Genomic DNA, 16,325 nt, shown 5'->3' on the forward strand with positions numbered 1-16,325 from the left:
TCCTACGTTGTAGCTGACTGACAAGGAGACACCAAATAGATATGCACAACATAAATCATTCGATTTTTGCGAGGGCTAGGTTACTGCTCTGTTGCCCAAACCAAAGCAGGTGGTTTTCTTAGAGGGTCACCTCCCCCAGAGTCTTTAATCTGAAGTACTAATCCATAAGACAGTGGAGAAACGTATGGAGATGCAGTCCTATGTTAGCTGGTGATCAATAATAGGTTCACACGCAATTCGTTCCTTCAGGATACTGGAACTGATGTACACCATTAGTTTGGAATCAGGGTTTTTCAACTCCCCTAGGTTGACTCTCCTTGTGTACTAAGCCGGTTAAAGTGCCAGACATTCGCTTTTCGTCTTCACAATTTCGTAAACAACACCCATCGAAAAGTGTCTATAGTTGTTTGTTAAACATTTAAAAGTAATTAATAAAGAACATACCATGAAATTAGAGTGTTAGTGATTTTTGTTTGTATACTTAACTTATTTCTTATAGGTGACCAGTCACGGTTCAGTAAACAAAGTGATAAATTAACATACTACATTGTTCGTTTTTTATATACTTATGTATGCCTCACAATTTATGTGTTACAGTTGGAGATAGTAGTTAACCACTTAAAAAGAAATAAGGGGTGCAATGTTAAAGCCATACTATCGTGTTCTGTTAGAGGTGAATGAACAGTTCCTCACAATATGGAAGAATACTTTTTGATGGACCTGGCAAAGGTGGATCACTAGAGAAGTTAGTGACAGCATAATAGTGGGGATAATTGCTTGAGACTGGTTACCTACGGACAGTTTGTGAGTTCTTGAAGGGTTGACTCCGTATTTTGAAGACCTTGTCGCCGGCGATGAAGATGTGTGCGGAGAACTGAGGTATGCTATTTTTGGGATAGGTTTTCTCTAAACTCCCATTTTCATGGACGCGAAATTGCTGCAAATCCTGGTTGTCTGAAGGGAACATCCTTCTTTTCTCACATTCCAGTATAGTTTGCACTGGAACTTCATCATAGAATCTTAAACTTCTGCTTTCAGTTTTATTGTTCTCCAATCAAGCTTTGTAGCACTATAGGACTTAAAAAGCGAGTGTTCGATAAAAAACTCAAACTACTACTTCAGTTTAGCAGCTACACTAATGAAAAATCAAGATGGTTGGCTAGGGACATTCAATTAATTAGGTCCGCTAAGCGTAACAAACATAGCATGAATGGTAACTGCACTGAGCTATTCCTTTCGAAGAGTTATTTACCCGTAGAGATTTATTTGAAATCGTTTGGAACATTGAAATAGTTGACTGTTGAAATATAAAATGAGTTTGTGCAGTATTGATTATAGTTAAACAAAATTAGGAATCATTGAATATCCGCTTCGTTTTAGTACTTAACTCATCAACAATGCGCATTCACACTAACAAGATCATCAAAATCTATACAAGTATTCATCTCAGAAAGGGGAACAACCATGTGATAATTTATTTTTGTTATTCACATATCTGTGTATTGTTCTTATAGACAATAATAATCACTTCCCCTACTGAACCAATCATCCATTACAGTCATTTTATTTTCGAAAATCAGAAAGTATTTCCCATAAGTTATAAGAAGTACCTCCCATATAATTTAAGAATTGATAATAACTAGGTATATCCGGCTGACGAGTCACAAATAGGACGAAGCACGCGTCCTGTATTCCACTACTAGCCCCTACCTATCTTTGCTCATAAAGCTTTTGACTTAAGGCAATCCACACAGGATGTACATATGCCAATATGAGACCGATCAATTACAGTTCTAAATAACAATGGGAAGATTCAAGCAAACAATATCAAGTGAATTTAAACTTCACCCCATTGTACAAGCAAGTGGCTATAAGGACTCAGTAGCTAAGTGGAGGGCGTTTGAAGAGAACACTGGTGGGTTTAAGTCCCGAAGTGAAAACCACCTCTGAGATGTAGGTACATCCATCTGACGAGTCCCAAACAGAACGATACACGCGTCCTGTATCCCAACTGCTAGCCACTATCTATCTTTGCTTATAAAATTTGTGATCTAAGGCAATATCGATGCAATCCACACAGGATGTACCTATCCCAATAAGAGACTAATCAATGGTAGTCTTAAACATCAATGAGAAGATACAAGTAAATAAGTAGTATTTATAAGAAATAAGTAGTATTAATATTATCATGATTACAATATTTATATGCATTTTCTTTTCTAGAAAATTGTAATTTAGGAAGACTTCATTTAAAAAAAAACAAGATAAACATAATACCAGACACAAAGTATCAAACGAAAAATCAACAAAATTCTATTTACATTTAAATACGTAAAGTAAACAAAAAAAGTTGGATAAAAGATCAAACTGTCAACAACAACAACCATAGCAACAAGTAAGTTCTTTCTTTATATCATGGAACAAATTGACTTAGTTATAATGATTGAAATGTATGTGGGTTATGGTTATCTGTTTATGTATGTATGTATAGAATTGCACGCATTATCTATACTTATTTCTTACAAAAATAATAACAAACCAAATAAGGTTTAATTTAATAATGTATGCAAATAAAAATAAGTAGCAATACAGTATCATGTAGATATTTGAAGAAAAACTACTATTACTACTACTGATATAAATGATATTAGTAGTAGTAGTAGTGGTGGTGGTGATAATATCCATAGTAACAATAAACAATCTGTTTTAGATTTCAATTTTAAAAAAAGAAAAAAATAATAATTGTGCATGAATTGGAATTTTATTGAATTTCGTATTCTTGATTTCTTTTTTTTAAAAGGGGTTTTTTGTTGTTGAAAAAACAAACAAACAAACAAAATTTCTTTTCATTTCTCTTCTATCAGGATAATGGTTTTCTTATACAATGGATATAACAAGTAAATCTGTAATAGGATAGAATAGTTGACTAGAAAATAATACGTTTGAAATTATATAAATTATAGAGATAAATGTTAGTACTTTTGGTTGTGCATTCAAGACTGTCGAAGAGTATTGTTGAGGTGTCAGCCCACTTCCACCATACTAGGACGTAACACTTATCCTGTGCTTGTAGTTTGTTTATAAATAATGGTCTAACTAAGATCATATAGTGATTAAAACTAATGATAAGTCTACAATCTTCACAAATCCCTACATACTAATTAATAATTATGTGCTCGCTAGTTTCTAGCTTCGAAATGAAACTCTCAAAATTCTAGTAAGATGCAGCCAGTCAGTCAGTAACAACGTAGAACTTCGTACGTACGTACATCAGTTCGAGTTGCCATACCACATTAGCACAGAGATGCAGTTGTCGATTTAAATCACGTAGTGATAGAGGTGGTAAGAGTATAAGCAATAATCGGAAAGATTAGGGTTTGGAGATGTTATTTAAAGAATATAATCCAGTGAAATAAATTTGGGAAGAGAAAAAAAAGAGATAAGGAGGAATCAGGAGATTAGAATTTGGGAGAACGCACGCTCAACTAGGAAGTGAAGTAGTTGAGCGTGTCGACCTCTTCACGTGGTCTGCTGTGCGATGACGTCTCAGCACGGATACAGAAGGCTCGACTAGCTTTTGCCAACTTGCTTCATTTATGGCGTAGGCGAGATATCCGTCTATCAACCAAAGGATGTGTTTACTTTGCAGCAGTTTGTTCCGTCCTACTTTATGGCAGTGAAACATGGCCGGTAAGAGTAGAGGATATTAGTAGGTTACTATCATTTGATCATAGTAACATGCAGTAACCAGTAGAGTTCAACCATGCCGAGTGTGATACGGTTATTCATTGCACGTAATAAAAGATAGTCGCGGAATATTGTGAATTGGTTTGAGTTAGACATTAACACCATTGGATACTGACTCAATAGCCTATAGGTTCAGCGTCCGCGCACGGAACTTGAAGTTCATGAGTACGCCTTACTATGCTTTACTATGATCAGCTGGCCGTCTATCTCTTCCAATTTTTCGACGGTGGTTCGGCTAATATAAATTTATGATTTTAGATAAGGAAATGTCTTAAATAGTTCGATGTTAGTACCTTTGACCATGGCACTTAGTGATATGGTTCTTATTTTACAAGGAACCAGCATGATGGCTAGATTTAAAACTGCAGTTATCTAATGCTAGACACAGTATACTCTAATTTGACTATACGACAATAAGCACCTACAACGCTCAACATATGATTGAACCTGAAGGATAAAGTACATTACTTTTCATTCGTTATTCAACACTGTGCATTTTCAAAATTCCTTTCTTACCAGTAGACCCGAAATTCTCAGATTCAGTACTGTATACAAAATCATTGGTACGTACTACTGAGGAGTTACAAGATATCATGAAGTATTTTTTTGTTCAGGGATTGAATGAATTTGAAAGCATTAACCGTCGAACTCTAGATCACTAGCTTAAAAGTGTTGTGCTCCTTTCGATACTTGAGAGTCTCCACCTCAGTCTCGTGTAGGATCATCAAATCACGCTTCTTATGTTTCTCAAAGTTGGCAGTCAAATACAATAATAAAATGCTAAATTGTACGCATGCATATTAGCCTCTTCGATGTAACTTTTTCCTCCTAAATACTATCATTTTTTCAATTGTAGTGTATATTAAAGAATAATATTAGCAAGCAAATCATCAAAAATTAGTAAGAACAAATCCACTGCATTGGCTATATCCTCACTGGTGACTAATTTCAACAGGTACTCGGCGCCCAACCATTTCAGATGTGCGACGGTCGCCTACCAATATCATTGGAAGATGTGGTTGTGTAATATCGTGAATCAATTAAAGTCAAAAATGTAAATCGCTGGATATCGGCTACGTGGTCTAATAGTTAATTACTCAATGTGAGGTCCGCAGGTCTTAGGTTCAATGATTGACAGGTTCATGTATGAGAACTGTTTGTCGGTTCTTCACTAACATACAACACCTGTCCAGTACTTCCTAGTGTACGATGGTCAACTAACGCAGGTTAGTCCATAGTTAGTCCATAGATAAACGCTCAATGACTTACCATGGAAAAAACATATTACCATTAAATCTATTCATCTTGTATATAATCCATAGTGAATGTTTCATCATCGTCTAAATCATCTTCATCGAATAAACGTCTAGCATCGGATGATAAAGACAATGTTTCAACACTACTATTTTTTGAATGCGATAAATTTCTTGCCGATAAAGCACCCTTCACTTTGGTTGTTGTTATTCTTGATGATGATGATGATGACGGTACTGTTAACGATTCTGATGTTGATGTTAATGATGAATAATTTGCAGGAATATCAACTGATTTAAACGATGATATTGATTTATTATCACTATTGTTATTATTATTATTACTATTATTGGAAAAGATACTTGGTGATGTAAGAAAGTATTCACTGCCAGCTTTTTTCATAATTGGAGATTGTTGTTCTTGATGTATTGTGACAGTTGATAGTTTACGTTTGTTCTCTTTGAGTCGTGTATCCATTTCATGAATACGAAAGTGTAATCTTGATTCTAAATGATAATTTTTATAACTTCTAAAAGAATAAATAAAATAAGAAACATGAATATCACTAGGTGAGACTATTATTTATGAACGACTTATAAGTGACACCAAAATGACTTTGAGTGTATCTACCTACTTACTGGGTTTAAATTAGGGTTATAAAATAGTTGGATAGAATAAAGATTATGATTGAATGTGATGGAGAAGATTTTGTAGCTCAGGCGGATGATGTTGATGGAGTTTTGTTCTCTGAACTGGATGGTTTGGGAGACACAACAGAAACAAAGGAGTAAACAATGACAAATTTAAGGTCATTAAGAACCAATCAACTTCGAGGTGTACAGAACAAGCTATTAAACGCATATGGAGAAATTCGAACACTTCACTTCTATCTGAAGTTTGTGCTGACGATGTCGTTCAGAAGAACGATGAATGCTCCACGACCAAACCATCCAGCTCATAGAACAAAAGTCCATCAAAATATGATTGAAAGTTGATAGTTAGAATTAAGAATAAGATTTACGATTTTTCATCACAAACTAATATTAGCTTAAATGTCAAAACGTTATTTAGCTAAATGGATGAATGAATTCCGCGCTAAAATCAAAGACTCATTATCTTAAATCTGATTGGCTTGTCCATAAATTATAGTCCTGCTATATCCGTGTTAAACGTAGAATTAATTTGATACTCTTTAATTTGTTTTGTCGTTATGACATGATATCATAAGGTCACAAGGACCTTGGATAACCAATAGAAATAAGGTTTTAAATAGATATTCATTAGAAATAGTGATTGAAATATTATATTCTATAAAATAATGTTACATAATATGTTAATATCAGATGGGTCCTGTGGATATTATAGTAATTTCAATGGTTAAGATCATGAGCCAGTTAAAGCTAGACCACCATAGAGATTCGAACCCAGGACCTACTGGGTGAAACCAGTAGGTCCTGGGTTCGAATCTCGCAGAAGAGGTCGTGGATGCGCACAGCTGAGGAGTTCCACAATAGAACGAGACGGCCGTCCAGTGCTCCCAGGCTTTCCATGGTGGTCTAGCTTCAACTGACTCATGATGTTAACCATTGAAACATAATATATTAGCTCAAACTGAGACTTTCTCAATTACATCTTGCATAAATAATCTCATCCATCAGTCTCTATAAATACTAGTCATCACTTAAAGTTCTTATATGTCTGTAAATGATTTATTAATTAGTCTATCATCTTTCCTGTTGGACTGTTGAATCAGAGTTAATGTAATCTTTGGTGTTACACTATGATACATTTAATCAAATTGCGTTAGTCACTATTGAAACTGTAATTAGTAATAGATCAATAGCAGTATTTAACTAAAATTTAATGAAAAATGTATTTAAAGGAGTTTACAATGAAATAACAGGTAGTTTTATCTTTATTCTAATTGATCATGTCGGCCCTGATACGGCCGAGAGTGGGGAGTCAGCTCTCCTTCTCTAAATCCTCTCACATGGCCTTGCGTATACAGACACTGACAGGAAAGTCCTACTCACTGCCTTGTCACCAGTGTTCTTTACGAAATTGTGAGGACGAAAAATGGATGTTCGGCGCTTTAATCGAGTGAATGAATAAGGAGGATTCAACTAGAGGAGTTGTAAAACCTTGATTCCAAACCATTGGTGTACATGGGCTCCAGGATCCTGATGGAACAAATGGCGTATGAACCAGTCGTTGGTCGCTTCGTTTTGGGCAATCGGGAAGTATTACAGCCCATACACAAATCAAGTAACTTGTGTGCGGGGCATATTTATTCAGTGCCTCCTTGTACCAATATTTATGTGTTCAAATAAACAAATAAATAGCAATTGAAGTCGTCAGAAGTTAGAAAGCAAAACATTGCTCGAAAATAAGATCCACCAGTACAAAAAACCCTTCTTGTACTATATAACCGTCTTAAATCCTTTGAAATATCATCAAGGCATTTCAGTTCACACAAAAACTATTAATTTGTGAGATCAGTTAAATCAATAGTAACTATAACGAATCATATATGATACTAGACAATTGTTCCATAATCCTACGAATTGTGGAATACCTATTATTGAACTACTATTCAATAACTGATGGAAAACATTGTAGATCTAAGATAATGAGCTATTCAATTCAATTCTTCAGAGAATTAAAATAACCCATTGTTACATTGATTAACAATAAATAGTATTCAGTAAAGAACATTTTATCCTCTCGATGAAACCATTTACTTAAGCTATAGTTGTATGGTAATTATATGAGTCTATAGAAGAATAGAAAAGGTTGCATCATCACAATTGATTGATCACTGGGTGGTGATCAATGTCATGTGTGTCAAGTCTGACTATGAAGCTGGGTGACACGGGATCGAATCCGCCAAAGAGCACCAGTTCCCTCAAGTATAAGGTACATCTTGTTGACGGGTGCCAAGTAACACGAAACCCGGGTCCAGGGTTTCCTGTCGACTACCTTCGACCACCATCTAATCTCAAGGTTACATCATAAATTGGTTTGAGACTTCAAATATTAAACGAGGTTACGTAATAATCGGGGAGGGGGGTATACATAAAAAATTATCTTATATTCTAAATTTTAATGGAATGAGGATGATTATTTATAGGCAGATACAAACACATGATAACTATCTAAACAGCAAGTTAATAGTTTTATTATAAATAGTATTCAACTTACAATGCTTTTTCTAAATGTTTCACTGCTTCATCAATTTCTCCTTCTTCATATGATAAATGACATAACTCCATTTCACAATATGGTAAAAGATAAGTGTCCATTTTTAATTTTCGTTTACTAAACGAAACAATAATAATAATAAATGAATTCGAATAGACCTAAGATGATGAAGAAGATGTGTAGCTTAAATGGATGATTTGGATAAAGCTTTATCTTTTGTGCTAGATGGTTTGTTTAATTGTGGACATCATCTCTTCACAACCAAATCATTCGGCTCAGATAAAAAACTCAATCAAAATCATTTCACAGTAATACTCTATAGATTAAAATAATGGTATATGATTCTATTCCATGTGGGAAACACTTGTTCAATGTATATTGGTTTACAATAACTGTTCAGCTAATGTCAGTGTATAAGAATTCATTATAAAATTAAACACTATTAAAAGACCATTAGCACATATCTGATGTTAGATCAGTTAGTCATCAACAACCTAGAACTTCGTACGTACGTACGTATATCAGTTCGAGTTGACATACCACAGTAGCACAGAGATACAATTGTCGATTCAAGTCCCGTAGTGGTAAAGGTAGTAAAAGTATAGGCAGTAATCGGAACGATTAGGTTTTGAAGATTATGATCCATTAAAATAAATTTGGAAAGAGAAAAAAAAATAAAGAAACACGAAGAATTCAGAAGATTAGAATTTGGGAGAACACAAAGAGTGGATGCACCTGCGCCATTGCAAACAATTTTGAACCATGTCATTCAAGGTCTCTAATCATCGATTGTTTTCGTCTCGCAGATCTCAACAAGGTAGTCTACACCTACCAACATGGCTCAGTCTACTTGTTAAATAATTAAAGATGATCCATAGAAAGCTGTTTAGAGATGTAGGTTTCGTTATATTTGACACTCACTATAAGAATATTTCTTAAATTTTAAGTTAACTATCATTGCTCATGTAATTTGAACCATCGCCAAATAGTGTCACATTGACTTCTGTAAGATATTATATACTGCGTAAAACCTATATCCAAGGAGTTCTGATGATTACACCAACCATGCTATCATTCAATAATAGTTTATATGATCTGAACTCATCTTAATCAGTGACTACAAAGTAACCATATCGGAAAATAATGACTAGTACTTACTTACGCCTGTTACTCCCAATGGAGCATAGGCATCAGATCCACCGTGTTCATCAATGATGCTGCCCAGATATGCAAAGGTTTTTACATCTTTCGAATCTTCTGCGTCAAGTGTCATTCGATTGTTGCATACTGTGTTGTGTCAGAAAATCTAGCTTTTCCCTTTGTGTATGTTGAGACCTACTGCTGATGCTACAATGACTAGTACTAACAACTAAACAAACATGAAATTATCATAGTTCAGTTCGTAAACCGATCATGCTTGGACTACAATTAAATATGTGGAAGCACTGGGCGAGCATTTCTTCTCCCATTATGAGACTCCTCAGTAATGCTCATCCTCAACTCATCATCCTGGAATACAATTCATAATATTGGTTCCTTACACATGAATAATAATGAAATATATTTCAAAATGTTCCATTGTAAATTGAATTACACAACACTTACGATTGTATTATTTCAGTGAAACACATATAAGCTTGAAATGCTTGACCACGACATCTAAGACAAACTCCTTTAAGCATTAAAGCTAAACAATAATCATCATAAAATGTTTCACTTGTATCTAAAGATAAACATAAACATGATAGATAGATAGATAAAAGGGAATAATATATGTGATTTTCAAATAATCTACTCACTTGAATTATCAATGTGAACTATACCATTACAAATCAGATAATCTAAAGGACTTAGGGTTTTGTGCTAGTTGGTAAACGTCGATATAGTGTGTATATTCAGGTAATTAGCACTCTTCATAGGATTCAAGCATGCTTCATCGAACCTCATCGTTTTACATGTAAGTTTTTAACAATTGAAACTTCTTATAACCTACATTAAGACTCAAATACTTACAATTGAATAGTGACCGATATCATAATTGTCCAATCTTTAGTTCTAATCGAATTTAATCAGTTAAGTTACTAGTCATAGTGATACCTTTTTACCTAGCTCCAGCTAGTACGAACTATAGATCCAAAATTTCCTGTTGAGTACGTCCAATCAATAAACAGTAAAATATAATACAAGCTAAGTTGAGTCACCCAAACTAGACTCTTATTACTACTCGGTGATCAACTAGTATAGGAACTAGATATTATTTCAATATATGACTCTCTTCCTGTAATCTATGCATTTTAACTTGGTCTCCTAAGTCAGTCGGTAACAACGTAGAACGTTAAAAAAATTTAGCTTTTGATACACTTTAACTATTTAGTATTGTTTCACTGACAGAGTATGTAATTTCATTCAAACTACTATTCCGTCTAATTCATTTGATTGTTGCAATTGATCAGTCTTTTATTGATATATATGCATTCTGTACGGGCTATCTTGAGATTGTCCTAAGTCACAATGCTTATAAGCAAAGATAAGTAGTGGCTAGCAATGGAATCTAAGACGTGTGTTTCGTCCTATTTAGGAGTCATCAGCTGGATATACTTTACACATTGTCATCATAAAAAAAAGAGAGAAAAATCATCATCTCACCTCTATTTTGAAATAATTCATTGATTTTATTCTCACATATCATAATAAATGCTGTTATAGCATCTGGTTGTGATTGAATCATTTTGAATCCATTCCAAATGAATATAAGTTCCTGTGGTTCAATAAAAAAAGACGAATGACATACCTATTATTTCATGATAAACTTCTTACTACTTAAATGAAAAAATAAGTAGAATAATTGCGTGAACAACACATCAAAATCAAGTTGAAAATAAGTGTGTTACAATGTTATAACTTGTGCCCTATCTCTTATTAGTGTATAACGTGATGATATCGCCAATTAGAGAAAAGTGAATTATCGACCGGACCAATGACGTATAAAGTCGTACGAGCAGTTTACAGTCTTTATCGGTTCTTCTCCATGCTTGTTAACTCCAGAACACCAGTCTCAGCCTCCACGATCTCAATCATGTATTTCAAACATACTGTGTTTATATACACCAGCCAAACAGACCACATCGTACCATAAAATAGGAAATACACATTTGTACAAGATTTAACCAAAAGTGGCTGTGAATGTGGGAGATTGTAATTAAATAAACTGGGCATAACTCAAGTACGATAAATCGTCTGTGGGTCAAAATAAAAGCTTGAAATAAAAGGAATATGAATATGCATAGTTTAGTTACTTAAAGATTATACAATTAAAATACATGTATCGTATTAGTTCAGTAACAGATTCCAACAGTTATCATTCATTATTTTCGTCACATTAAGTATAATCATCATATTTTCGGCTTCGATTCATGGCTTATATTTACAAAGAATACATTTTGTATAAGCAGCTCAATAATGATATAAATTTTATATTGATGATAGAATCACTGATTAGTTCTCAAAATGAATCCTAGAATGTTTCGAACCACATGATAAGCTTCACCTTACAAAAAAGGGTATTATAAGTGTATAGTATGTGACATCTGAACGTACCTTATTACTGGAGTCATTTCAACTCCTAATTATTTATTTATTTTAACACATAGATATTGGTGCAAGGAGTGACCAAATACATATGCGTCACACAAATCTCGTTTGATATGTGTGAGGGCTGTGATACTGACCAGGTGCCCGAACCGAAGCAGTTCGTTTTCTTAGGGGGCCACACCCGAAGCCTTCGACCTGAAAGTCTGGTCCACAAGGCAGTGGAGCATTATAAGGAGATGCAGTCCCATGATAGCCAGTGACCAATAATTAGTTCATACGCCTTATGTTCCCTCAGGGTACTGGAGCCCGTGTGCACCATTGGTTTGGAATCAGGGTTTTCCAACTCCTCTAAGTGGACTCTCCATGTCCACCAACCCTGTTAAAGTGCCGAACATTCGCTTTTCGTTCTCTCAATCTCATATACAACACCTCAGTCACGAGAAAGCAATGAGTAGGGCTTCCCTGGCAGAGGCTATATACGCGTGGCTATGTGAGAGCATTTGAAGAGGGAGAGCAGACTCTCCCCACTATCGGCCGTACCAGGGCATTTGGGGGCAAATGTTACTTAGATTACATTTAGAGTACTAGATATATATAGTAAGGGATGAAATATCACTATTGGGCAAATTAATATGAGTCGTACTGTTTAAATAACGATAAGACTTTCCCTTTGAACAATAGTTATTTTGAACTATACACAATATGGTTAGTATTTACCGGAAAATTTATCTAGTTTTTATTATTAATTATACTTTTAGTGTCCTAGTACAACGTGAACTGTATTATAAAAATAAAGGGAAATACTGATTGAGATCATGAACTAACCAATGTTAGGTCACCACAGAAAAGAAGTTTTGTCACAGTATTGGACTCTTCAGTCAGTCAGTCAGTCAGTAACAACGTAGAACTTCGTACGTACGTACATCAGTTCGAGTTGCCACACCACCTTAACACAGAGATGCAGTTGTCGATCCAAATCCCGTAGTGGTAGAGGTAACAAGAGTGTAAGCAGTGTTTGGGAAGATTAGGGTTTGGAGATGTTATTTAAAGAGTATAATTCAGTGAAATAAATTTGGAAAGAGGAAAAGAAAGGGACATGAAGAATTCAGAAGATTAGAATTTGGGAGAACACAAAGAGTGGATGCATCTGCGCCATTGCAAACGATTTTGAGCCATGTCATTCAGGGTCTCTAACCATCGGTTGCTATCATCTCGCGGTCCCCAACCAGGTAGTCTACACCTATCAACATCACTCAGACCACTTGTCTGTGACTTCATGGACTTGTGCCATGTTTTGGTCTGGCCGCCCCTAGCTTTCTTCCAACCTACTCCTATACCATTGAACATCGCACGTCGAGGCAGTCGGTCGTTGGGCATACCTAACACGTGTCCATTTCCTATATGAACCAGAAATATATCGCAAAGTGCAAGTCATCACAATGACTGTTCAGGTAAGATCTAATGGAGTGCATTACATTATTACTTATAATGATTACATTAGAAATTCTAGTATAAACTTACTAAAGCTGGAAGTGTTAATCTTTTACTCTGTGCAAAATATCGTGAAGACTTTCTCAAAGCAATTTTCTCAATTGGTAGTGATCGACCACCGAAACGTTTTATCATATGCGGTATATCTCTATAAAAAAGAAATACATCTAAATTTTTATGAGAAATATCATGGCAAGTAAAACACTTGAACAGTTTGACTATTGGAAGTTATTATTACGAAGAATACGTGTTTAACAATATAAATTTTTACTATTTTATTTAAACATATAAACATTGGAACAAGGAGGCACCAAATAGATATGCGACACATAAATCATTCGATTTATGTGACGGCAGGGATACTGTGTGGGTGCCCAAAACGAAGCAGGGGGTTTTATTAAAGAGCCACTCCTCGATCCTTTGACCGAAAGGTATAATCCACAAGGCATTGGAGCAACGCAAGGAGATAAAGTTCCATAGTAGCCAGTGATCACCAACAGGTTCGTTCACCATTTATTGCATCAGGATCCTGGAGTCCATGTGCATCATTGGTTCGAGATCAGAGTTTTTGATCTCCCTTAGGTGGATCCTCTATGTGCACTTACCCGGTTAAAGCTTCGGACATCCACGTTTCGTCCTCACAATTTCGTAAGCATCACTGGTGCCGTGACAAAACAGTGAGTAGAACTTCCCTGTCAGTAATTGTATACGCGTGGCCATGTCAGAGCATTTCGATAGGGAGAGCTAACTCTTCCCACTCTCGAACGTATCAGGGCATTTGGGGGCAAATATGAATCAAAGTCTATTGTAGTGGCATAATTAAAAGTACGGAGTACTGCATCAACATTTTATTTCGCTTTAAAATTCATCAGTAATAGTTCATATTTACAAACCTTTTAGTGATAAAATCCAAGACATTCGTACTTTTAAAGAGCTGCTTTAAAATTCAATGGTATTCTTCAACTAATTCATGATAATGTTTGAAGATCAACTATACCAGGAAAGAATAAATGTCTAATATTCAATTTTAAGAGCTTCTTCAATTGATAACAATGCATGATGTATGCGTTTCTTGATCAACTTTATCTCAACAAAAACTCTAGACATGGCAGAAGGTTAAAAAGATCGAACAAAAGAGAACGAGAACAGCGAATAGTTGATGTGGGAACGAAAGAAAAATGAAGTTTGAGACGATGAATTAACATTTTGCAAATAAAGTATCTATTTTATGATTCCTAGATTTTACTAAGAGATTCTGTAATTTGTGTATTCAAATACATTCGATTGTCTCGCACTTGTGTTCTCATTCACCACATAAGAACGTTTATAGCATCAGACATTAATCTTGACTATTACTTGTAATGTATTAATGCTACAGACGAAATTCTTAAAGTGTAGAATGATATTCACTATAAATAACAGACTGATCTGATGTATCGAGATCATGTTAGTTGTGATTGGTCAGTGAGTAAAGACAGACACAATTGGATACATCATGTATATTACGCTAATTTTATAGTAGAAATCAATTTTTTTCTGTGTTAATCTACTACTGTTATTAATATCTGGTTCGTAAGAAAACGGTCAGACAAATGTAGTTGTCGTTGTGTTATACGACCCATGTCCAAAGTATAACACTGTCAGTAGTGAAACACAATGTACACACATGACATTGATCACCACCCAGTGATCAATCAATTATGAATACATCTCAGTCCTACAGAAGATCAGTTGCGGCCAGGATAGCCCAATGGTACAATCTCTGACTGTGAAGCTGGGTCACACACGGTCGAATCCGTTAGGGAGCACCAGTTCTCTCAAGATTACAGGTACACATTTCTGACGTGCCAGATAGCACGAAACCCGGGTCCAGGATTTCCTGTCGGCTCCCCCAAATCACCATCTTATCCCAACATAGTGCACGCAATGTCAGGTCATCTACACTAGTGGGCGCATCGCAACTTGGTCGATACCATTCGATCTACACTAAAAAAAGACCCAACATACATTATATTGATCATCACCTAGTGATCAACCAATTGTGAGTAGTGATACTATCTTTATTTTAAGGAGTTTTCGAATTCTATCATAAAACATTATTAAATCAAAAAAAAGTTTAGTGAATCACTGTAATAACTAACTAATGTTGTACCTATCATATTTAAATAACTAAACTTAAGTAAAACTGTTCATATATATATACTAAATTCAGTCAGTATATTAACATATTACTATGAAGTTTCATGCAAGGGCCGCATTCTTACAATTGAAGAACATATGGAACTCAGAAAAACTATCAACAAATGTCAAAGTCACAATCTTCCATACGAATGTCAAAGCAGTTCTACTGTACGGAGCTGAAACTTAAAGAACTACTACAATCATCATCAAGAAGGTATAAGTATTTATAAAGAGTTGTCTACGCATATGCTCATCATCCATTGCCCGGATACCATCAGCAACAGCCCTCCAAGGCAGAGAACAAACCAGCTTCCAACCGAAGAAGAAATTAGGAAAAGACGTTGGAAATGGATAGGACATACAATACGCTAATAATTAAACTGCATCACGAGGCAAGCTCTGACTTGGAATCCTGAAGAGGAACGGAAAAGCGGAAGGCCAAACAACACACTATGTCGAGAATTGGAAGCGGATATGAAAAGTATGAATAACAACCGGAAAGAGCTGGAAAGGATTGCCCAGGACAGGGTTGGATGGAAAATGCTGTTGAGCGGCCTTTGTTCCTTCACGAGGAGCAACAGGCATAAGTAAGTAAGTATGATGTTTCATGTTATCGTATTCTGTTCATTCTGTTCACATCAATACTAGTCGCTAAATATAAGAGAAATGATAAGGATAGACATAGTATTCCCATTTCATCTCATGAATATTAGTACAATCATCATAGTTTATCTGTATTAAAATGGTTATCAATAAAGATCTTTAAATATATGTGTAACAGGCTATCAAGTATTATTATTCTAACTAAAATAGTTAGAAAATAAAGAAAACTAAATGGTTTTCATTCATTTTCATTCATT

The 16,325-nt window shown here is 35.1% G+C and overlaps 1 protein-coding gene across 1 annotated transcript in view; it reads right to left on the reverse strand.

Moving 5' to 3' along the window:
* TTC39B (Tetratricopeptide repeat protein 39B) overlaps positions 1-16,325 on the reverse strand; it is a 138,209-nt gene that overhangs the window by 48,917 nt on the left and 72,967 nt on the right. The window contains exons 13-17 of the mRNA XM_051217258.1: positions 13,315-13,432; positions 10,849-10,960; positions 9,808-9,925; positions 8,203-8,319; positions 5,017-5,530 (exon numbers count right to left, since the gene is read on the reverse strand). Of these exons, the coding sequence (XP_051064627.1) occupies positions 5,044-5,530; positions 8,203-8,319; positions 9,808-9,925; positions 10,849-10,960; positions 13,315-13,432 (952 nt within the window). The 3' untranslated portion in view covers positions 5,017-5,043. The remainder of the gene's footprint in view (positions 1-5,016; positions 5,531-8,202; positions 8,320-9,807; positions 9,926-10,848; positions 10,961-13,314; positions 13,433-16,325) is intronic.

The sequence above is a fragment of the Schistosoma haematobium genome, chromosome 5 (genome assembly GCF_000699445.3).
Source record: "Schistosoma haematobium chromosome 5, whole genome shotgun sequence".
NCBI classification, from domain to species: Eukaryota; Metazoa; Platyhelminthes; class Trematoda; order Strigeidida; family Schistosomatidae; genus Schistosoma; species Schistosoma haematobium.